This window comes from Clavelina lepadiformis, chromosome 2 (genome assembly GCF_947623445.1).
Source record: "Clavelina lepadiformis chromosome 2, kaClaLepa1.1, whole genome shotgun sequence".
Taxonomy (NCBI): domain Eukaryota; kingdom Metazoa; phylum Chordata; class Ascidiacea; order Aplousobranchia; family Clavelinidae; genus Clavelina; species Clavelina lepadiformis.
This window is the reverse complement of record NC_135241.1, coordinates 1,627,457-1,649,445: the sequence shown is the minus strand read 5'-3', so window position 1 is coordinate 1,649,445 and position 21,989 is coordinate 1,627,457. Positions and strand designations below refer to the sequence as shown.

Here is a 21,989-nt window from a genome sequence, read left to right as displayed (position 1 = left end):
AAAAACTGGTAAAATTGATTTTATTTGTCAAGTCTTTCGCGTACCATCTTGAAACACTTTATCTTTATCACAAATTCCGAATTGCACAAATGACACTTTCAAACAAAATTTACGACTTTTTACAACTCGTCACGTTTCACCGGAGTTCCTTTCCTATCCACTTTGATCCATTTATCAAGTTTCAATCTACCGCAAGATTCGATTACAATCTTGTTGAGAGGCAGAGCGTGACTCTGCACCGGTTCCTCTCCTATCCTGAGCACGGTGTTCTGCAGCAGTGAGAGAGGTTTTTGAGACATTTGCATTGAACGGTTTGTTAGAAGTTCAAAAGTACGCGACATCTCAATAACTGTGACTGGTAACTCATATCGGCGCGCCAACAAACTCACACATCTAAACGTTTGTTCCACGCTGGTACACACTTACCATTCCCTGAAGGACTTTGCCAAATACAACGTGGCCCCCGTCCAACCAGTCGGCTTTAACGAGAGTTATGAAGAACTGGGCGCCGTTTGTGTTGCGCCCGGAGTTGGCCATGCTCACCCAGCCTGGCCCGTAATGCTTCAATTTGAAATTCTCGTCCCGGAAGTATCGTTTTCTGCCTTCCTTTGTCTTGAACACGCTGGTGCCTGTAACAAAACATATTTAAAGTTTGACGGTCAGGTGTATTCTTTAATATGTAACTTAAGCTGAGTGATAGAAGATTTTAGCATGTTGGCTAAAATCTAACAATCACTTTTTAAGCCGTGGTAACAATTAGGAGTGTTATGACGTAATAATACAGACACCTCCCGATCCATCCCCATTTTCCCAATCTCCAGCCTGGATCATAAAATTCTTGATGACGCGATGAAATCTACATCCTTTGTAACCAAAGCCGTGCTTCATGCAAGAGAATGCAAAAAATAAAAAAAGCCTTGCATACAGCAATGCTATGTAGGCTACCGTATTTTCTTGAATAGAAACCGCGGCTACTATTTCTTATTTTTGAACGTTTTGTGCGGCTTCTATTTTTATTACATGAAGTACCGGTTGTGTTGATTAGGTGACAATAAAATTCTGCGCTCTCTTTTGACAAAAAGGTTTTATTCTATTACTATCCGATCACTACTGTAATGTGACGATTGCTGTTTTTCGCATGTGCAAGTTCTCAATGACAGCCTTTATATTACACCGAAGCGATTTCAGCATTTTCTTCTGCTGCTTCTATTCGAGGGCGGCTTCTATTGTTTAGTTTTAATCAAATCGTGCGGCTTCTATTCAAGAAAATACGGTACTTGTAGCATGAGTATGGGCTTATCGTGTTTAAATGTTATCACAGGTACGACTAGCTCGGTAGGCTAGCCTAAACTACATTGCACATCGCCTATCTACCGATAACTCCGACTTACTTCTCCCGTGCAAAGTTCGCGAAAATTCTCAGCGGTTGTCGGAACGACCTGATCAAATAGACCGATGACAATTTTTTCAGGAAGAATTTTTCCGTTGATCGATACTTCCAGGTAAACCTTTGACCGCGAAAAATGCAACAGAAAACTATTGAATTAATTTGCAGTGATTACAGAATTCGATTCACATTTTACTTGAAACATGGGTTTATATAGCTTTACTTTTGTGCGTGCTTCCTACCGTTGATGTGACCATTAAATCCGGCTGAAAAGCATTTGTCCTCATTCCTACTGCGATGAGAAAAAGCAGATTCAAAGCGACTTTCATTTTGCAAGAATAGTTTGTGAATGTTTTATCTGACTGAAATCTGTTTTTGTTCAATCTTCAGAAATTCTGACCTAATTCGGCATTTATCCAGCAATTCTACTTTTTATCACAATAACTCTGTAGTCTGTGGCAAAGTCAATAATATTTTTTTGGAAATCTCGATGTCTGTTTCAAAACTACAACCACCTGCAGTTAAATATACCACGTGTATAGTATATTGTGCATATGTTCCTTAGCAGGTGTTCGGCTGTCGTTGGTTCAACTCACCAGTGTTTTGTTGTTTTAAGTTCGGCTCTTGTGTTAACCATCGTAATACGTGACGTAATCACCATCAATGGCTTAACAACGTTTAGCTTAGGCCTATAAGTATAAGGCTACTGTATTCATACAATGTTGAAACACTCTTTGAAATCTATTACAATGCGTGAAAGGACGTGCATATGCATTTTGCCACGTATTACTATCCGGCCTTTTCTTATGTTGGATTCTTCAACCTTTTTTCAGTTCTCATCATTAACGAGATGGACAAAATCAAAGCCTTAAACAATCATCCGCTTTCTTCCTTCAGATCGCGCTTGCAACTTAGGCAATTTCTCATCGGAGAGTGTCGAATCAGTTGAAGAAAATCTTTGTCTCGCAGGTTCTAAACTGCCACGTTTACTAAACTGCAAAAGACAACGACAGAAACTGATTAAAACCATGTGATGATTTTGATGCAATCGTAAGTATAGTAACTTGCTGCATAATTCAAAGCCTAACCCGTTTATGGTTGCCAGATAAAAGCAAATGAAATAGGGAAAGGTGATTTTGTTGCAATCTATTTCACCAACGTAGTCAATAATTCCTACGACAGCAATAGGAACTGCAAAAGAGAAAAAGATTTTCACGATAACATTTAGGGCGGCTAAAGAGGAGATCGGTAAGTTAGGCTTAGTTGACTACAACGTCATCATAAATATGACCTGCCTAAGGTCATAGTGAATCCAATTTCCATCAAAATCAAAAGTTTCAGCATTTTTCTTTCGAGTTCATGGCTGTTGCCTAAGTTTTATCTCTCGCTTAAATGTCGCAAGCGCCTCCAAGTGCTCATAATAATCAAAGCCGTCGCGATGGTCATCGTGGTCTGGAAGGTAAACAATTATTTTTCAATTGTACGTACTGCAAAGATTCTTTAAAAATTATTTATTATAGCAGTAAACTAAAGCTGCCGGCAATCTCACCACGCAATATAAGGCAATACAAACAAGAAAAAAATCCAAATCAAACTTGCTCTGCGATTTTCCTCTAGCCCACGAAACACGGGGACGTAAAGCATGGTGATATGGGAATAAGTGTAGTAAAATTCTGGCATCCATACTACATGAAAAGTAATGAAAGTTAGTTATTTTAATAAGTTAGAAAAAAATGTTTAGAATGGACTTGTTTGTGAAAATCTTTCTGTTAGTCTTAGTCTTTGAGATCAAACCTTTGCTATAGCAGACAAGTTTGACCTATAGCAAACATGTTTCAAATAATATTCTTGCATTTATGCTTTAGTAGCCTATACGGGCAATTTTGTTTTTAAGAAAAGGCTTTTTTTGTCTTAGTAGCACTTAAATAGTAGATCATATTTGGCTATATCTATATAGCCTATAATTTAAATAAATAATTTGTGATAAATATATCATTTTTATGACTTTTTTCACAGCTGTTGTAAAGTCAAATGTTTTCAGTTTTTTCTTTTCTTAGGATTTTAGTGTGTTAGGCTGCTCTTCAAAACATTCGTCAAAGGCTTTTAAGATACGGTAGTGTTTATTATTTGAATGAAATATTTAAGCATCACGACATTAATTATAGATACCACACCAAAAATAGCTACAAGCACTGTAAAACGTTTTGAAAGACACGATACGAAAAGTATAAACAATTAACTTCCATTGTGACATCACATATCCTTTTATTGTTTGCTCTTGTCAAAAAGAAAAGAAATTGAGATCAAAGTGGAGAGAGATACTCTCGGGGTGGGTGGACTTTGAGCTGGAGTTTCGCCTGAAAAATAGAATGAGGTCATGATGACCCATGTCCACGTAGGAACAATAGAACGTCACACTTTTTAGATGACATATTTTTTACCAAATTCTTGAAAGTCTTTTTTCTTTTTTTTGCAGCAGGAAAATAGATTTTCGAAAACTTTCAAAATATTTTTCCGAAACGTTTCATCGCGAAAACTGTAGATCGCCACGTTCACCAAGCTGAAAAATTCCAAAAATATGCGTATGTAGCTGTAACTATGTCATATGCTGTTTTGTAATTATATATAAAGATACTGTATTATAAGTGATTCACACACCTACAACTATATATACTCCATACAAGAAAACGTTATAATTTAATAAATAAAGTAACTTAGAAATTAACATGCTAAATTACGAGTTGCACGTCTGGCATGAGACACCGTTTATCTCAATTCATATCAAATTCCAATGTTACCTGTTTAATGTTGAAAGGTAGAATGATATGAGATAGGGTATGGAGAAGGAATCACAATCCAATTGTCCGAAGTAAAACATGAGAACTACAATTGTGTTAGGAACTGCGGAAACAGTAAGTTAATAATAGTTAATAGCAATAATAATAATTTTATGACGATTTGATTTATTTGAATTTTTAGTTTATCTTTAGTTTTTTTAAATGCAAAATCAAAATTTAATAATGAAATGAACCTCCGTGCTTTCGCGGTAAAACATTTACTTTTATATGTTTAGTAACTTCTAACTGTAAACATGCTGTTAAGACTTTTTCTCTCGTACGTAATGTTACTGTAAATCCTATCTCCATGCATGTCAAGGTTATCAAAACTCTTGTTTCTTTGTTAAAACTTGTCTTTTTGTGATGAAATCCACTCAGTTTTCTCGATCTTTCCATCGTGTTCCGGACGATCAGACCTGTAGCCACTGTCAACGCGCTCTAAGAAACACTATATTCGTTACAAAAGCAGCATTTTGGCGTCTTTGCCATTGACATTGGTTAAGCTGAAATTTTTTTACCACTGCTTGGTTGTAACTTTATTTTTTAATTTTAGAACTTTTATTTAGGTGAGATATTATAATGATTTATAATTAGTTAGTATGAGGTAGTTGTAAATGTAAACCTTTAAAAATTCAAATTATTTTGTTCATGCTTAAAACGTTTAAATCCGTGCTCAACTTACCATCATGAGGTACGGCAGTAGAAAAAATCCGCTAATAACCTGTAGACCCGATGTAAAAAGGGCATCCAAGCTGTCAAAAGCCGGTACAAACAAGAATACAGAGGCAGAATAAGCAAACACAAAGCTATCAGGAAACCAAGCTAAAACAAAAACCGTTACTTGCTTTTTTATTTATTTTGAAATTAGGCTTATATTTAAAATGATATAAGCTAAATTGTGAAGGCGAGTCTAACTAACTTATATATATATAAAATATATAAATACCTAAATTTTATTCTCGCAAATACATTAGGAGTGTTACGATTGACAGGCCTAGTTTTCCGACTAAGACATTGACAGGCCTAGTTTTCCGCAGGAAGAAACAAGCACAGAACCCTTTTCAGCTCTCAACCATCTGATTTGATAATAATAGTTCTATGAGTCTATAACTGACTTGGAACGCTGGCTGCCAGAATTGCAGTTGCCCACACGATGGCAATCATAAGCGGCATGTGCTGCATTCCTTTAGTTTTGTACCAAATCGGCCATCTGATGGCAGCAAAGCGCTGCAGGCTGAGCAGGAGCAGATGGTAAATTGACGAGGAGTAGATCAAAGTGAAGAAGATGCCGCCGATTGTGGCCTTTACGCTTCCGCGTAAAGCGAATTGAATTCTGTCTATTTCCGATGAACTGAGTCGAAGAGACCAAACGACATTTGGTAACGTCACAAACATAATCTGAATGCCTAAATTTTGACCAAAAAATTTGTAAGCTTGATGAAATAATATACCATAACAGCTCAAGCAGAGCAAGTGTACAAATTGGTCAAACTGAATTCCTTGCGTCGCCATACGAACCGTTCATCATATCCGCCACTGCAAGCGAACCTTTCAGGTATTCGATGTGTTTTCTTCTTTGTTTGTTTGTCAAATAAACCGACAAGATGACCAGAAAATTGCAGATCAGAATAAGGATTGCAGTTATTGTTATAACAAATATAAAAATTCCTGTCCTGGCGTGTCTGAAAAATAATTTAGATTTAAGTTAGTTAATGTCAGACAACAAGAAATAGCTTTTGCATAAAATAATTTAGCTTATTTAATAATAAGCTAGCTGGATAAATCGATTCATAATTTTATTTTGTAGTTTCCTACCACAAACTGCAGAGTGTTTAATGTTCATATTGTGTTCCGTCGCCTCATTGGCAAAATCATAAATTAAATGTTTTATACGACAATCAAGTAGTAAAACCAAGGTAAAGCAGCATTAGGCCTACATTTACAAATTAGTAGAGAGATATATTTCAAAATAAAATAAAGCGACTCACCCACACGCGTCGCATGCATATAGGGGGGTGTCGAAGCATTCCCGGTGGGCGTCGGCAGAGCATAAAGCAGGAAATCCACACATAGTTGTGTTTATTAAATGATTATTGTCAGATAAGTTTGCGAAGATTTTCGTCGGCTCCTTTTCATCATCTTGATGAAAGTTGTTGCTAAAATCAAAAACAGATTCCAAGTCAAAGCGATATCAAATTTACTTTTATACTTTTACCTTTTAAACGATTGAAGTTAAATTAAGGACGGGCAAGTGATGATAATACAAGTAGGCCTAAAGCAATAATTATTTAAATGTTTTTAGATAACTTATTCTTAACTATAACTTTAACTAATCCTAGCTTAATCTTTTTTCGAAGGAAGTAAGTTAGGAGTAAGTAGTAGGTTAGTAAACTGTAGGCAATAGACCTATCTTGTATTTATTAACATATTTTTTAACCAGTTCTTCGACCTATTGATTTTTAATGATTTTAAAATTTTTTGAAGTAGACTAAGATTTGTGAAAAGAAAATACTTCAAAACATTTTTAATGCACAAATGCGTACTTTAAAGCACGCTAATTCAAAACACAGTTTATACTTACGCAGACGAGGGCTCTCTATCCAAGAGCAAGTAAAAGAAGCTGAAATTTCGCATTGCCTTCCTCAAACTTTAAGCTATAGCTTACTAATTAAAATATAGTTTGCTTTGGCTTACAACAGCATCTATAGCCAGTGGTAGGCTACTGTAACTCTGACCGCATTACACTGAGCTGGTATAAACTTATTCCAACGTTTTGTTCATTCGTTTTTTGGTTGTGGGCGCCTTTCTTTTGCTTTCTTAGCAACTTCAAATAACATAATAGGCAAAACGTTAATGATATCGATTTATAAAACAACGATTTTTCGATTTTGCAGTAAATGGAATTTAATAAAGACACAAATATTTACTTCCGCGAGCTGAATGGACAGCACATTTTCCTGAAAGTAGTCCACAATAGACGTGGTTATTATCGTCCATCTAATTGACGGTAAAACCTTTTTATTACCGGTTAGAATAAGCTAACCAATTTGTTTTGTAACCGTAAGAAATTGATATGTGCCATAGTTTGATAAATTGGCCTTAGAAATCATCTGTAAATAAACTGAGTTAATACAAATCATTATTGTTTTGTATGACGTCAAAAAACATAGTCATAGATGGAATAACCGCCATAATTTTTCTGTAGAAAATAGAAATTTATTTTGGAATAGTAACTCATTCCTACATATTACAAAATAACTTCTTATTTTCACAAATGCAACTTTTTTTTCCACTTTATTGCTGAAGAGCATGATTATCCAAGATTTTTGTATCACTGTAAAATATATAAGATTGTAAACTTATTTTAACCTTAAACGTAAGAGCTTTTAAAGTTAGTTTGCAAAATTTTACATGATTAAACTCTTAAATGCAGCAAAATTTTCATAATACATCAATACAACATTTTAGTAAAAATGTGACATATAAAGATATGTGACATTGCCTAATTTTCATTACAATGTTTTGGAGACATTACTTTACCCCAAACAAATAGATTTGCCAACTGGTTAGCAACAAGAAGTTAAGGATTGCTCTAGATTTGATACCGTTGTAGTTTCCGGAAGGAAGCGCAGAGTGTTTTTGATTTTTGCACCTTACCTCTCTTGTTTGTATTGTGTTTGTCATTACGTTTGTATTTTGGAGTTATTGTGGAAAGTTTAAATAGCCCAAGTTGATAGGATTAGACCTTTTTTTGTCAGATGATGATTATTGGTATTAGCCTATTGGTTATTGCGGTAATGCCTGGGTAATACTGTAATAAATAGGCTAGCTTATCTACCCATACAGCTGTACAGCCATAGGCTACGACAATGGTTAGCCTGGTTTATATGGGCTGCTTCTTTTTTATCCCAGATTATTGCAGTACAAAGTAGCCTATATTGCTGTTTGCGAAGTAAATCGTGCTTGTAAAGTCTGTGAAGACAAATATTTTCCTTGCACGGAATCTTCGGTTATTTGTTTATTTATTATAAATTGGCGTTAAAACAGCTAAAGATTCCTTGTTTCTGTATTGTAGCCTAAATCGACTTTTTTAAGATGAAAATTTCGCCGTACAGTTACCACACTTACCACTATACCATTGACTACCATCCAGACTGCAAAGTTTGCCCGTTTTCAGCAAGATCTTGGGTGCGCCAAACAACCAAAAATGACAATTGCAGTTTGCAAAAATGCTCAGATTCTTTGGAAGTGTGCACTTAGCTATGGAATTACACAATAGTGCACATAGTTTGACTTATTCAAGCCTTAAATCAATTGAAAATTGAATCCACAGAAGTTTTGTCAAAGTCATTAAGTGCAAAAAAACTCACCTTAAGTGCAGCACTGAAGCTTAGTATTGAGTGTGCCTATGCCAAACTCAACAACCTGGACTACCATAACGTGTAAAGATACAAGTTGTGCATTATGCCATGACAACATCCACTAAGGCTATAAGCCTAAATGTTTTGTTAATTTATCATAAATTTCTGTTCAAAAAACTGATTTTGCCTTATTTATTATTAATTCATGTGATTTTGTGAATTTGAAATAGTTTGGTGTCCACGTTGGTATAATTCTCACTTGTGCCATGTTTCACTTTGGAGCCTTGGTCATCCGCCATCGAGCTTGTCTGTATGCAGATGAAAAATGCATTTTTATCTGGTTTTTAAGTTAGCCTATTTTGTGGTTTTAGACTACTCGAATTTAAAACTGTTCAACAGAACCTAAGGACCACTGAACGTAATCCAAGTTGATAATCTAAATCTTGAAATTGTCCGAGCTTAAAAACGTTTGGTGTGCAAGTCTGGTAGTATGTGTGTGTCACACTTTCTACAATGGTTTTTATCCCCATGAATAAATATATATATAATTGAATAAGATCGAGTGGCTAGTGTATGTTAACTGTATCGCTTTTGCTGTTTGTCTTACCGCAACTGTATTGCTTATTAAGTTCACATTAAAATCTATGAAAACTTAAGTCTGGGTTGAAAGGTCATGCTAACTATATGCTAAATCCTTGCTAAACTTGTTACATGTGGTATATGTATAAATTTGATGAATTGACATTTGTGGAATTGTTCCCATTGCAGAAAAGTTGAGAAATTTGTAAAATTAGCTAGTTTGACGTTAAATGGATGACAAAACTGAGTCAGTTTCGGAAGAAAACAAAGACGATTCAGCAAATGTAAGTTTGGAAAGCGGAAACACTTCAATCAGTGCTCATGAAATAAGTGCGCTCACACTATCAGATACCCAAATAGAGGCAGAAAGCAACAATGACAATACCAATGCTGTTAGCTGTACTTCTTCAGAAGAAGGAAATGACTTGCTTAAATCTCGAAGTGTGAGTATATCTTAGACTTTATATACAGTACATATATGTATACATAAATTCTTGTTTGCTTTTTTATTTAAAATCATTTCCTTTTTTATTGTGACGTCATAGCTCACTTTGAGTTTGCTGTGATCAGATTATTTTCATCGTCGATGCAACGCAAAAGTTATAGTTTTTTGACAACAATGATTATTACGAAAATTAGGCTTGTATATTCTGTTGTGGTGGAGTGGACGCTCCTTCCACACAACCACTCCCTGCACCAATGCTCACTTATGTATCATTAGTTGTTTCCTCTTCTGCTTATAAATTGCTCAGCATTTAGGTTTATAAGGAGATAACAATATTATCGTTTAAATTATTTTGCATCATTTTAGTAATTTGAATGAATCAAACCAAGGCAAAGATAATTAATAATTATTAATGATATGAAACGTGGCAATTATTCCGCGGCTTACTTTTTCAGAATCCAAGTAAAAAGTCAAGTCAGTCATCCCTGTATGTTGAAAGCGAGCAGAGGTTGGCTCCAGAAGGCGAAGAGAGAGATGCCCTAGTTCCAGCTCCACCTCCAGAGAGGCCAACATCTGCAGGAAGACAAAGAACTCCTCCTCAATTACCCAGTGATGGTATGGCAGTAGAAATAAATGGGGTTTTGTAATGAATCAAACATTTGTATTTTTGCGCATATAATGCTTGCTCCTCAGTTATACCAACGACTTTATGCATTTGTGTTTTATAAAACAGCTTTTGAAAGATTTTAGCTTAAACTCAGCCTTCGCGTTGATATTTTATGATGTTGTACTTCCGTATTTTTTTTGTAATCATAAAAGTGCATCAAAACGTTTTTGAACTTTGCAAATGATTTTGGGTTGATGACTGTTGACTGTTTAAACACAATTTTATCAGAATTATGAAATAGTCGTGGAAAGTTTTGCTTTTCCTAGAAAATGTTCTACGCTTAAGTAAACGAAATGCAAAATGATAAAACGTTTTGAAAAATCAATGCGTTTGTAATTCATGCCGACTGTTAAACTTATTTTACTGGTACTATTTTGCTTCCGGTTATATTTGACTTTTCATTTTTTACAGTTGCATCTCCTGCAGAGCCCGAGTTGCGCGAGGTGATAAACACCCGGAACCTGGTAGCTTTCGATGCCCACCTGAAAGGCGCCTACCCAGAGCGCACAGATTCTGAAACTGAATTAATTATTCAAGTAAGATACAACATTGAAATATTATATAAAGGTTGTAACTGTAAACTTTTGCTGAGAAGGAAAGCATTTTGATTGGGATGTTATGTGTAAGAACAGTTATTACTCACTTAAGCCCACTTCAAAGTAGGAAGGGACCATTCAGAAATTGCACCCACCATTACCAGAAGGTATGGCGATGCGTTGGTGACAAAGTCACAATTGGTGTCAGCAGTACTACCCTCACTGTGCGTTCCTTGGATAGTAACGCTTCCCCATTGATAAGGACATAGACCATTTCAGAATTTTTAATACTTGTAATTGCTAAATTATTTTTCATTTGTGGTACCCATGGTAATGAATTTTATTGTTTGTTTTCCATAGCAATTGAGAGAAACACTTGCAACTCCACCACCAATAACTGATGAAGATCTGCAGAAGACGCAGGTTTGTTTGATGATCACATCTTTTATTAGTTTGAGCTGGCGAAAGTTTAAGCTTAAATGTTAAGGCATATAATTCTGAAGTGAGGGGTCAAACATATTTTTTAAAAGCTGAAGTGTCCCGCTCCCCAAGTTGGAATAAAACTTTCAATTCTTTACCGTTATAATAACGGTAATTACCGGATAATTTTTTATTTTAAATACTAAACCGAATACCGTACATCTCTCCTGCAGACTGGAAGTGAAACGTTTTCAACATCGATTCCAGAAGAGGAAATGGATGAAGCCCGCCGACGCCAGCAACGCCGGAAGCTGGAGCAAGAAGTAAGGATGTACGATCCTGACAATCCTCCTGTCCGACTAACCATGCAGCAAGTGATTGACGAGAAAGTTCTCGAGCAGTAAGTAATTCTCCATATGTATGCTTTAAAATTCATAACAACTGTTTACTGATTTTATACCATCTATAGGAACATTGCCTTATAACATTCATTCGGTGACGACATAATACTTTTTGATCTACCTGGTAGCGTCTGATTGCTTCGTAAGCTGGATACAAGTTGTCATTTTATTTATTTCATCTTCAAAGTCTGTTATGAAAATTGACAATTTGTTATACAGCTACAACCGTGGCATAGCCCAAGCGAATCAAGGCCAGTTTGAGGCGGCTGTAACCAGTTTCAGCAAAGCAATAAACCTTCAACCTTGTGACGTGTCCTGCTATATCGAGCGTGCTGAAGCCTACATGCAGATGTGTGATTTTCGTTCTGCTCATCTCAACTACAAGAAAGCGTATGCACTGGAACCACACAACCCACATATTTTTGACAAACTTGCTTTCATATGTTACCTTGAGGTTAATATTATTACGTAGATTAAGAATTAAATGATTTGTTTCTATGCTAACTATTATACTGTAGTAATAATATACCAAATGTGGAAGTATTTAAAAAATTACATGTTAGCAAGTATTTCAGGTATTTTAATTGTTTGAGAAACGGTAATACACGGTGTTTAGGATGACTGTTTTGTATTGAAAACTTTATATAGGACGCGATGTGTATTTGCAGACTCTCTCAATTTTGAACTAATCTTTCTATCACCCTAATCCCTCTTATTGCTTATCGCACACTTTATGACATAGAGAAAACTCGCTTTACCAAGTTTCACTTCATTTTATACAGGGTCAATGCTTATTTGACCAGTGTCTGTACGCTGAAGCTTTAGAATGTTTCACTCGTGCCACTGAAATGAAACCGTCTGCGTCAGGTTACCACACGAGGGCGATAACGTGCCTAGCTTCCCTTGGTCGAAATCAGGAATGTCTTGCTTTGGTAACTCGTAGACTGGAAGCAGAGACAACAGGAAATCCTGAACTCTATGTCTTGAGAGCACGGTTGCATCTTTTATTCCAAAACGTGAGTTTAAAGTTGTAAGTTCATGCACTTGTGGTTTGATTTAGTTCATAATTTAAAAATTTATCTCACAATTAGAGAATAGCCCAAGGAATCTTGCTAGATCCAGTTATTTTAATGCTGTGCTTTGTAGTTTTTACAATACTCATATGGCGGTTTGAGATTGTAACGGTGTAATGTTATGTGGTTTGTTATATGGAGTTGAAAGTTGTTTTCAATTTTTGTTTTACTGCATTCCTACCGGCAAATACTGAAAATGTTTTCATGTAGACGACATTGTGCTATTACGATGTCCGTGATGCTTTGTCTCTTGACTCCGAGCAACCTCAAGCCGTGCAACTTATGAAGGAGATTCAAGAGAAAGCGGAGAACAGCAAACAACATGCCATGTCACTCACCATCCAGGTTTAGTCATTCATTATGCTCTTCCAAGCTTCAAGTTTATATTCTACTTTGGTTGTATCAATTCTGCTAGATTTGAGTTGAATTTTTATGCCAATGTTTTGTTAAAAAGGGGAAGCTTCAGGAAGCTTTGAACAAAATCACAACAGCAGTCGAGACAGACCCCTCAAAGTCAGAATACCATGTTTTGAGGTGATCCACATTTGCTTTTAAATCTTTAATGACTGGTCAAGAAAAAGTTGAATATCAATGTCAGTTACACCTTTGAAGGGTCAATTAATTACCAGTATTGGAATCGACACTTCCTTTTTTGTGTCACATAAAGCGTGTCAGTAACGTACAAGAAGACATTGATATCATGAACATTTACCACCACAGGGGTGCGTTGTATCGTCGTTTGCAAAATTTCAACACAGCGATTGATGATTACTTGTTGGCGATGGATAAAGCAGACCACAATGAACAGGATCCCGTGTACCAGGGAGCACAGAGACAATTACTTCTCACTTACAACGACTTTGCAGTCCACTGCTATCAAAGGGTAAAGTTTCTGCCCAGCGTAATTAGTTTCTGCCATAATAGTTTATGCTTAAAGCTTAAAATACATTAGTTGCTATTTGATAATAACTTTTGGTAATGTTACTCGACCTATTTGAATATTTGCATTGTTATAACTTTAAATAGTTTTTGTTGGTCAGCATCGTGTGTACTTATGCTATACTGTGTACCATACAATGCAATGTAAACTGAATCATGTGTTCAATTTCGTTAAGGGATTTTATGAAGAAGCTGTAATTCTTTTAAACAAAGCAATAAAAGGAGAGAAGAATGAAAAAGGCTTGTACATCAACAGAGGAGGTAGGTGGTTGACGAATACTTTTGTAAAAGTTGGTCAAAACATTTTTCAACGCCTTGTGCTCATCCGATTTCTTCATCCCCTGCGTGGAGATTAGTAGTAAAAATTTCTTTAACTGAAAATTAACCACCAGCACATGAGCAAAAACGTCAAATGTCTCTGAGAAAAAAACTTTTCTCATTTGAAAAATTTGCTATGACTGTGAACCTCCGTAAGTCAGCCATCACATTTGGCAGCTGTTCCCAGCCTGGGGTCCAGAAATGTGGTGGTCTGCGAGTAACACTTTAACTCCTCATAAATAGCCTACTGAGTAACGATTTTGAAGTCGGGGTCCGCAAGGATGGAATTATTGCAGCTAGGGGTCCGCAAGTAGGAAAGTTTGGGAACCGTTGAACTATGCTCTCACACAGATGTTGTTTTAAGATTGCTTCTTTAAACTGAATGAGCTTGGGTTTGCGTTGGCTGATTATCAGCAAGGATTGGAGATAGACCCTGGCAGCTGGGAAATCAAATGCAGAGTTGCTGTCGTTCACAATGAGTTTGGCATCACAGCGTATCAAGAAAGGTAATCGCAATCTATGCATGATTATACAATATACAATTATACATACCTTGTCTCTTTTCATTACTTTTTAAATCATATCACAGTTGGGTCTGTTGTCTGCTGACTAACTATCTTTAAAGCGCCATTGATTTTTAACATCATGCCCGTTTCCAGCCTTTGGGCTTTTTGCATTGGTTTATTGTTGGATGGAGAGTTTTTAGTCTGCTCTGATTGTTGGCAGTTTGCGTCTTCTTCCTCGGTTATTGTGATAAATACATGATTTGCTGCGATCCACTGATCCAATACAAGCACAATAGAAAATACCTTGTTATTGGGTTCATTGAAGACAATAAAGTTCAGAGGTCACAGTCGACAACTGGGGGTCACCAACCAGGAGCAGAATCAGGCTCACAAGCTTAGTTTGTCCGGTCCGCTTCACTGTGCCACAAATAAGCTTATTGTATTGTAGTCTGTTAAATAAAACGGGAGTTCGGCCCACAATCGTCAGTTCTCAAGCTTATCTGGCCGTGAAGTTATTATTTCTTTCCAGTTTAATCCACCGCAGAAGGGTCGTGACCGTAGATGAGCAAAAGCGAAACGTTCTGCACAAATTGTTAAGTCACCTTCAAAAGTGTTCTTCAAGTCTAACAGAGTCGTCTTTTTATCAGACAGTACCAGGAGGCTCTGGATCGATTCTCGTCTGCGATTGAGCACAACGGTAAGGTCGGACAGTTCTATGTGCATCGAGCAAGATCATATTACATGATGCAGGATGTTGATGCATCCAGGAAGGACATCCTCATCTCACTCCATCTTGATCCTAATAATGAGGAGGTTGGTTTCATTCCTCCTCTTTCTATTGTCTTCGGAATAATTATGATTGGTCAGGTTACAATTACATGACATGACATTATTGCTGGAAAGGGAATTAATGTAATCTTTGAAACTTCTGATTCCATTTGTACAATCTCTTATTTTTTTGTATTAGCATTTGGACTAATCACTAATGTCTGCTGTTACGACATCACATTTATATTTTATACTCCTACATTCCCGTTATTTGACTTTCTCAGATTATTCCTTTGGTGTCTCGCTTGTTTCCCGGTCGATCTGTGAATGAAGTTCTGAAGAGCAAGGCAGCTGAGATTGCGAGGGAGCAGATAGCTGTCATGGTCGGTTCACGGCATAAACTTCCACCGGTTGTGTCCAAGTATGTTTATGATTTTAGATAAAGCGCGGTTTGCCAGCAAGCACTGACATTTGTCAACCACTGCACTGCTATTGCTATTCTGTCTGGATTTCTACCGTCAAAGTGCTTGATAGCATGCAGTGTGAACTTGTATGCTTAACACGGTGTGCAACTGTGAAAAATCCTTTCCCACCATGTGCAGTTAGTTGCTTTTATGTGATTTAGAGCTGAGTCGCGTCGAAAGTCACGAAACAGCGCAAGGTCGGCCAAGACAGGTGCCCTCGCAACAGGAAGTGACGTCATGGCAGCAGATAATGTTGCTGAGCAGAATGATAGACTCACCACAGCAGAAACGAGAACTCCGGGAGCGAGGCGGATGCCAACTGATGAGGAAATCATCAGAGAGAAGAAATCGGTGGGTGCAACAGTGTTTCCATTTCTTTTTTCGATTTGTTGTGGAAACACGGTTTGTTTTTTGCACGATTTTTGTGCACGTAATTCTTATATGCAAAGATACCATCTCATCCGAAAGCAAAAATTGCATGTGCATAAAAGCTGTTGCTAAATGACATAATACATGAACGTGTGTATGCATTCACTATATACCTTGGTAGGCTACATGTTACCGCGGTGCAGTTACTCGGTTCCAGATAGAGTGGTCTCCCAAGCTATTATTTGAGGCCACTTAACTTTTACCTGGTACAAAGCTGATACCTGTGATTGACGGAAACGTATTGCGGAAACTTTTCGTTTATTGAATTATTTCAATGTCAAGGATCGAAATAATTTTTCCGCATAACTAGTTGAAACTCATATACTGAAGGTTACTGAAGATCTGAAGACAATATTTCGATTTCCAAACAGTCTTCAATACACCGGTCCTCGAATTACCAGCAACCCACGACCTAAACCATTGAATAATGGCCAGCAAGGTAAAAAGCGAAGAGGTTACACTTGGAAAAAATTCGGCTTGACTCCAGCTTGACCGCGATAAAATTTAAATGTCGAATTGCTTTTTACTTTTACCACCTTTCTTCACTCGGGCAAATACCAAGCACCGCGATGCATTTACCTGTCATCTTTCCACGAGTCCTCACTGTGATTTCTTTCCTGTATGTTTTCAAATATGGAATATTTTTTTTCAAAAATATATTATCTAATTCCTATCGTGTCCAGTTATATTCAACTCTGTTTCAGGGACATTCAGTGCAGCTAACCAAGAGAGATGAGCAAGGTACCGGTGCTTGCATTGTGGGGAAAGCTAGAGTATTGAAAAGTTTAACGATGAAGTTGGAATATTGAGTACAGTTCAGAAATCAGTTTGTTCAGTTACTGAAGCCATGTCAGGGAATTGTTACAGCCTGCATTATTAAGATAAGAGGTAGATCTGTCTACCATTGTCTTTTCTTGCAAATGGCAGCAAGCTTGTGACCATTTTTATGTTATTTATTAAACGTCCTAACGGTTTTTTTTCGTGTTACGGAATCCTTGAAAATGAATGTGGTTATCGTTTGCATCGGTTTTTATAATCACGAATATTAATATTAATTAACATATTATATTGAAGATTAACATTAATAGGATAGTTTTCACTTTCTTCAGTGGAAGTCTTTGGTGAACCTAAACTTGAAGTAAATGATGGCCATTGCCTTGCCAAGTCTGTAATATTTGTGTGAGTTCGTAGCAACAGGAAAGCGGTGAATGAAGATAAACAAACGACAGTTAACGAGCACACTCAGCACTTTACTGACTAATCACATCTCAGCTTCATCGCAGTTGCTTTGAGAATTTCATCTCTTACCTTCCACGAATTCCACACGATTCCAGTCCATCACTTCGTGAAGGTGATGCACTGAACCTTCATAACCGCAATTAGAATGCTTCAGTTATTAAGCTTTCAAAGAGCAGGCTTTTGTAAAAAGCTTTCTTTTGTGTATGAAACTAGACAACGTCTTGTATGCAGTTATATAGAAAGAAGTCTTGGTTGTGACACAAGCCAAGTCAGTCACGACGCAAGTCAAGTCGATCCATTTTAATCACACTCTGAAGTCGATTCAGTCAGGCTCATCACGTTCAAGTAGACCAAGTCAAAATCAAGCCACTGTTTACGCTGCACCTTTAAACCAAATGGTAGTCTAAATACTCGTGACGTCATTATACGCATGACATTTACTTTCAACCATTAATGACGTTTTTACACATCCAGTAAAATGTATAATGAGTTTTGAAGGAAGTGTTATGACGACTTAAATTAATACGTGGATGGTGACTCAAATCAAGTCTTTCCATCTCTCTTTATTTGTTTGTTAACTTATCGTTGTAAGTTCAATTAGTTTGATTTTTTTTTCTTTTCAACTACAGGCTTAAATCAATAAACGTTGTAAAATGAAGCGTGTCTTGGATCGACAATTTTAGAATCCTAACCCCACTCAATTCTATGAAGTAAATTGTTGACGAGTTCACCATAATAAGTTTATGTACCTGAAGGTTTTTCCAGCCTATTCGTCAAACATCAAGCTTTATTGGAAAATTAGGCTATTTTGCCGCTGTAGGCCTAACTCCAGCCATGGAAGTCCTGATCGTACGCCGGGAATCGCATGTTGTTGCTATTGCTGTCTCCTGCTGTACCACTGTATGCTCTAACATGTTTTGTTTTGTGGGTTGTCTCCTTCACGGAACTTTCGTGGGATCGTGCCATTCACTACGATTAATCTTAACTTAATCTGCATAACCCTTAAACAATATCAAAAGCATCTAAATTGTTTGTCTCAAGCGTAGGCCACATAATTGTTTTTCTACGATAGAGTTTTTAGTTTAGGCTTATTTGTAAAAACATGGACGCCATGCATTTGTTTTGCAGTGGTTGATTTGCAGTAAGTTAACTGCTGCGGTATATCGTATTTCAATCTGTAAGTACATTGGTTTGCATTTTATAATTTACAACATAAAGAGCTTTGATACCTAATTACACACAATTCCTGTTGTTCCAAAGCAAACTAGATGCGTGTCCGGATAAAATTTAAACTTTAATCATTGGCTGAATGTTTTTTGTCGTTCTGTACAGTCTGTGCATAATATTCTAAATGATATGTCTATGGTTTGTGTACTTATATATGATGTTCTTGTGTTTGCACTTTTGCGTCTTTTAGTGTCAAGTTTGGTTGCTAAGATACTTTGTCAACATAGAGTCGACTGATTGTTTATTGTTGTGACAGTGGTGTTGTGCTGTTTAGCGTTTTATATAACTAGCTAACTTAATTCAATCTTTTGTTTTATTGAAAAATTACCACAAATCTAACATGGCCAGTGCATTTACCGGTATTTGCCGTGTGAATATGAATTTCTATTACAATCAGCTCACAACGAGATTTTTAAATCAGCATAGGCTTACAGTTTTTTAATTTTTCTAGTTTATGACCTGCACCAAATATAGAAATAGCTTTGATGTCTGATGTTTTGGTCAACTTTCTACACAACAGAAATTGCTGTTGCAGCCGTCATGTTTTTATAATTATTCATTTTGAACTTTCGGTATGCAAAAAATCGTTCACGCAATAAAAACCCAATGAACAGGAAATAAATCAGATGCCAATATTTGTGTTTTGTCTTTAATTAAATCTCTATTCAACCAAATTGAAGCTGAATACACGGCGCCGTTCGATACGATCATATGATTACATGATTTTCGCCTGATCAAATCATAAACACGTTGTAGGTTGTATTATAAGCGCGTATTCAAGATAAAAATGGGCTGTATGGGCAGGGATCAGCTAATCACATCTCAGCTTCATCGTAGTTTGTTTGAGAGTTTCACCGCTGCCCTTCCATGAATTCCACACAATCCCAGACCAAGCACCTCGTGAAGGTCCCCACTGAGCGTTTAGGCGAGAATGTCCGCAGGTGTTGAACCACCATCCGCCTAGATGGCCCGCCTGGTCGATGGCACAATTGCTGCCGCTGTATTAAGTGGGACACAAAAAATTCATTTACTTTTGTTGATTTAGATTCTTCGTTAAAGTTGAGAAATAATTTTAAACCGAGAAATAAACAAGAATTGTGAATGCATTTCTTAAACGTCTGAGATTATGTCGCTTTATTATTATAGAGTGTAGACTATTCCTTTAATCCTGAAAAAGCATATGTTCTAAATTTTCAATCTTAGACCCCTAGTTATCGTGTTTCTGGTAGTAGGTTGTAAACCGGATGCTGTCGTTGACTTTAGTGGCACAGCTAGATATAAGACTGTACCCTGCTGTACCATTATGTTTTCTGACATGAAGGGTGACCAGCATTTCGTTTGTCCTCCTTCCGACGAAAAGTCACTGAAAAATTTGGTTTCGTTTCGTGTTTTACCTCCAATGATCAAAGTCTTGGTCATATGCTGAAAAACGGCTGTTGTCATTGATGTCAGTGGTGCCGCTTGGTGTAAGACTGTCCCCTGCAGTACCACTGTATCCCCTAACATGTAATCTGTATTTGTCTTCTTCACCTTCCAATGAAAAATCACTGAAAGGATAAGTTTTATTTCTCAATAATGTTCGAAATTCACTTTGTGTCACAGAGCATGATAAAGTCCTACCTATATTGAGCGAAGACGTGATCTCCATCATAGCTCCATAGATCTACACGGAGTTTGCATCCTCTTTGTTTGGTCAACTGATAAATATTTTCCAAACCTGCTCAAAAATATTACGAATATTTGTGATAACATATATATAATAGATATTTAAAAACAATTATTACAAAGGAAAAACAAGAAGCTGTTACACAGCAATACATTACCGAGCCAGAACTCTCCACTCAGGTCACCGAAGCCTAATTTATAGCTGTTCCAGTTTTGCTGAAAATCTTGGCTTCCGTCAAAACGTCGCTGGAATACCTTGTATTGGCCATTACATATTGTAGAAAAAACGCAGCTTTTTACGTTTGACTTATTCAAATTTAATTCACAACAAAATTGGAAACAATTATTCACTTACTGTCCATCCTCCGTCACAAAACACTTCAAGTCCAGAGCGAAGAGTTTGTTGTCCAAAGTCCAATGACGTCAAGCACGACGTCGGTTGGGTTAGGATTGTTTCTAAGCCTGGATTGAACATACAATTGTTAAGTTGTAGTACTAGATTCTTTGCCGCTTTTTATGATCTTACGATTCATCCTGTTCCGCATTTCCGTTTCAAACGATCCAAGAGCGCACGATTCTCCTTGATCTCCTTTCTCGCCGGATCCTCCAAGATCTCCTTTTGATCCCTTGATTCCAGGAGGACCTGCTTTTCCGTTGGATCCGACATCACCTTTATCTCCTTTTCCTCCACGGATGCTTGCGTCATCATCACAAACCATGACTTGGCGAGTGACCTCACGACATTGTTGCGTCATTGCCAAAGCCGCCAATGATGTAGTGAGCAAGAGAAGAACCAGGATCTTCATAATCGCGGTTGAATTTTGGTTGTTTTCTTGAATAAATCGACTTATCTTGAATCTGTTGTTCTTTCCGCAATGACAAGTCAATTGTGTCTGACTGCTCTTCCATCTATAGCTGGTTTTATAATGCTTCAGGTGCTTTTCTCCTGTTTCTTCGTAAAACGTTGTTTTGACGAGTTTAAACCTCTTACGTAGACAATGGTTTCCTGTTTTCGCGGAAGATATTATGAGAAAATCCATTTATAATCCACTACACTATGATAAAATGTGGATTTTAATTAGGCGAAGTGCATTATGAAACTTACACACTTGGCATTAACGAAACCACATCAAACGTGTCTGTTGCCACTGAACCTTGTAATAGAAAGGATTTGTGGAAATTCGATCAGGAATAGAACCTTTTATAGGAGAAAGTCGTTACATAATTTGTTTTCGTAAAGTTTGCGCTTTGCTGCTTCCGAGAATCTGTGCTTTAAGCTTGTTGCAGGATTGATAAGCTGTTAACCACTGCGGTTAATTTCATTTGATATTCAGTCAAATTGAAACTGTCAAAATTGTAACCCACTACTCAGCATTACGTGATGAAGAATAAAATTTTGTGAATATTCACTATACCAAGCACCAGCTATTAGAAGTCAAATGTGTCAGCGATTAATTATTATCATCAAGATTCATTGAAGCCATCTTGCGCATTTCGTATTCAACTGATCTTCAGATAAATCTGTGAATGAAAGGTGCAGAAGGATTAAAAGACACTTCTGGGACGTTTTTTGATATTTGGTTATAGCTTTCTTGCTGTATTTCAGCTTTCATTCAAATAGTTTCTATGTTTTATTTAAGGCAATTCATGACCGAGAAAATCAAGAATTTTCTGAACGTTAACATGTCTGTTTTCAGGTCAAATTACGTATAAGCAGTAGGTTATACG

The 21,989-nt window shown here is 36.8% G+C and overlaps 4 protein-coding genes and 1 non-coding gene across 6 annotated transcripts; 1 reads left to right on the top strand and 4 right to left on the bottom strand.

Moving 5' to 3' along the window:
- Positions 1 to 3: 3 nt before the first annotated feature.
- Positions 4 to 1,927, bottom strand: LOC143447163 (uncharacterized). The gene is made up of 5 exons (XM_076947116.1): positions 1,630 to 1,927; positions 1,392 to 1,508; positions 789 to 882; positions 427 to 629; positions 4 to 269 (listed from the first exon to the last, which is right to left on the bottom strand). Exons 1-5 carry the CDS (start codon positions 1,714 to 1,716, stop codon positions 120 to 122), a joined length of 651 nt encoding a protein of 216 aa, XP_076803231.1. The 5' UTR covers positions 1,717 to 1,927; the 3' UTR covers positions 4 to 119.
- Positions 1,928 to 3,520: 1,593 nt separating this feature from the next.
- LOC143446535 (uncharacterized) lies at positions 3,521 to 6,908 on the bottom strand. The gene is made up of 9 exons (XM_076946201.1): positions 6,806 to 6,908; positions 6,213 to 6,380; positions 5,743 to 5,906; positions 5,340 to 5,630; positions 4,907 to 5,046; positions 4,506 to 4,662; positions 4,186 to 4,288; positions 3,829 to 3,947; positions 3,521 to 3,744 (listed from the first exon to the last, which is right to left on the bottom strand). The coding sequence occupies exons 1-9, from the start codon at positions 6,856 to 6,858 to the stop codon at positions 3,653 to 3,655; spliced, it is 1,287 nt and encodes a 428-aa protein (XP_076802316.1). The 5' UTR covers positions 6,859 to 6,908; the 3' UTR covers positions 3,521 to 3,652.
- Positions 6,909 to 9,357: 2,449 nt separating this feature from the next.
- On the top strand, positions 9,358 to 17,104 carry LOC143446803 (tetratricopeptide repeat protein 16-like). 2 transcript variants are annotated; one of them, XM_076946611.1, is made up of 17 exons: positions 9,358 to 9,607; positions 10,065 to 10,224; positions 10,688 to 10,812; positions 11,173 to 11,235; positions 11,466 to 11,632; positions 11,853 to 12,087; positions 12,416 to 12,649; positions 12,917 to 13,051; positions 13,161 to 13,240; positions 13,427 to 13,589; positions 13,822 to 13,906; positions 14,328 to 14,469; positions 15,117 to 15,282; positions 15,522 to 15,658; positions 15,863 to 16,052; positions 16,461 to 16,569; positions 16,835 to 17,104. In XM_076946611.1, exons 1-17 carry the CDS (start codon positions 9,395 to 9,397, stop codon positions 16,864 to 16,866), a joined length of 2,436 nt encoding a protein of 811 aa, XP_076802726.1. In that variant the 5' UTR covers positions 9,358 to 9,394; the 3' UTR covers positions 16,867 to 17,104. The 2 variants fall into 2 exon arrangements, with proteins under 2 accessions (XP_076802726.1, XP_076802725.1); XM_076946610.1 differs by lacking the exon at positions 16,835 to 17,104 and having other exon boundaries at positions 16,461 to 16,808.
- On the bottom strand, positions 10,947 to 11,080 carry LOC143447865 (U4atac minor spliceosomal RNA). Its single transcript, XR_013114404.1, has one exon. It is a non-coding gene; the product is annotated as a U4atac minor spliceosomal RNA (small nuclear RNA).
- Positions 17,105 to 19,089: 1,985 nt separating the features above from the next.
- LOC143446045 (microfibril-associated glycoprotein 4-like) lies at positions 19,090 to 21,143 on the bottom strand. Its single transcript, XM_076945493.1, has 6 exons — positions 20,788 to 21,143; positions 20,617 to 20,723; positions 20,420 to 20,516; positions 20,217 to 20,313; positions 19,991 to 20,143; positions 19,090 to 19,594 (listed from the first exon to the last, which is right to left on the bottom strand). Exons 1-6 carry the CDS (start codon positions 21,065 to 21,067, stop codon positions 19,408 to 19,410), a joined length of 921 nt encoding a protein of 306 aa, XP_076801608.1. The 5' UTR covers positions 21,068 to 21,143; the 3' UTR covers positions 19,090 to 19,407.
- Positions 21,144 to 21,989: the final 846 nt, after the last annotated feature.

Coding starts and splice junctions, on each gene's coding strand:
- LOC143446803 (XM_076946610.1), top strand. CDS start 9,395: ATGGATGACAAAACTGAGTCAGTTTCGGAAGAAAACAAAGACGATTCA. Junction 11,236..11,465: donor AAGATCTGCAGAAGACGCAG/GTTTGTTTGATG, acceptor TCTCTCCTGCAG/ACTGGAAGTGAAACGTTTTC. Junction 15,659..15,862: donor CTTCCACCGGTTGTGTCCAA/GTATGTTTATGA, acceptor TATGTGATTTAG/AGCTGAGTCGCGTCGAAAGT.
- LOC143447163 (XM_076947116.1), bottom strand. CDS start 1,716: ATGAAAGTCGCTTTGAATCTGCTTTTTCTCATCGCAGTAGGAATGAGG. Junction 883..1,391: donor GCGAACTTTGCACGGGAGAA/GTAAGTCGGAGT, acceptor TCTTGCATGAAG/CACGGCTTTGGTTACAAAGG. Junction 270..426: donor GCAAAGTCCTTCAGGGAATG/GTAAGTGTGTAC, acceptor TCACTGCTGCAG/AACACCGTGCTCAGGATAGG.
- LOC143446535 (XM_076946201.1), bottom strand. CDS start 6,858: ATGCGAAATTTCAGCTTCTTTTACTTGCTCTTGGATAGAGAGCCCTCG. Junction 5,907..6,212: donor TATGCATGCGACGCGTGTGG/GTGAGTCGCTTT, acceptor ATTATTTTTCAG/ACACGCCAGGACAGGAATTT. Junction 4,663..4,906: donor TACTGCCGTACCTCATGATG/GTAAGTTGAGCA, acceptor AGTGTTTCTTAG/AGCGCGTTGACAGTGGCTAC.
- LOC143446045 (XM_076945493.1), bottom strand. CDS start 21,067: ATGAAGATCCTGGTTCTTCTCTTGCTCACTACATCATTGGCGGCTTTG. Junction 20,724..20,787: donor AATGCGGAACAGGATGAATC/GTAAGATCATAA, acceptor TGTTCAATCCAG/GCTTAGAAACAATCCTAACC. Junction 19,595..19,990: donor CAAGACTTTGATCATTGGAG/GTAAAACACGAA, acceptor CACTTAATACAG/CGGCAGCAATTGTGCCATCG.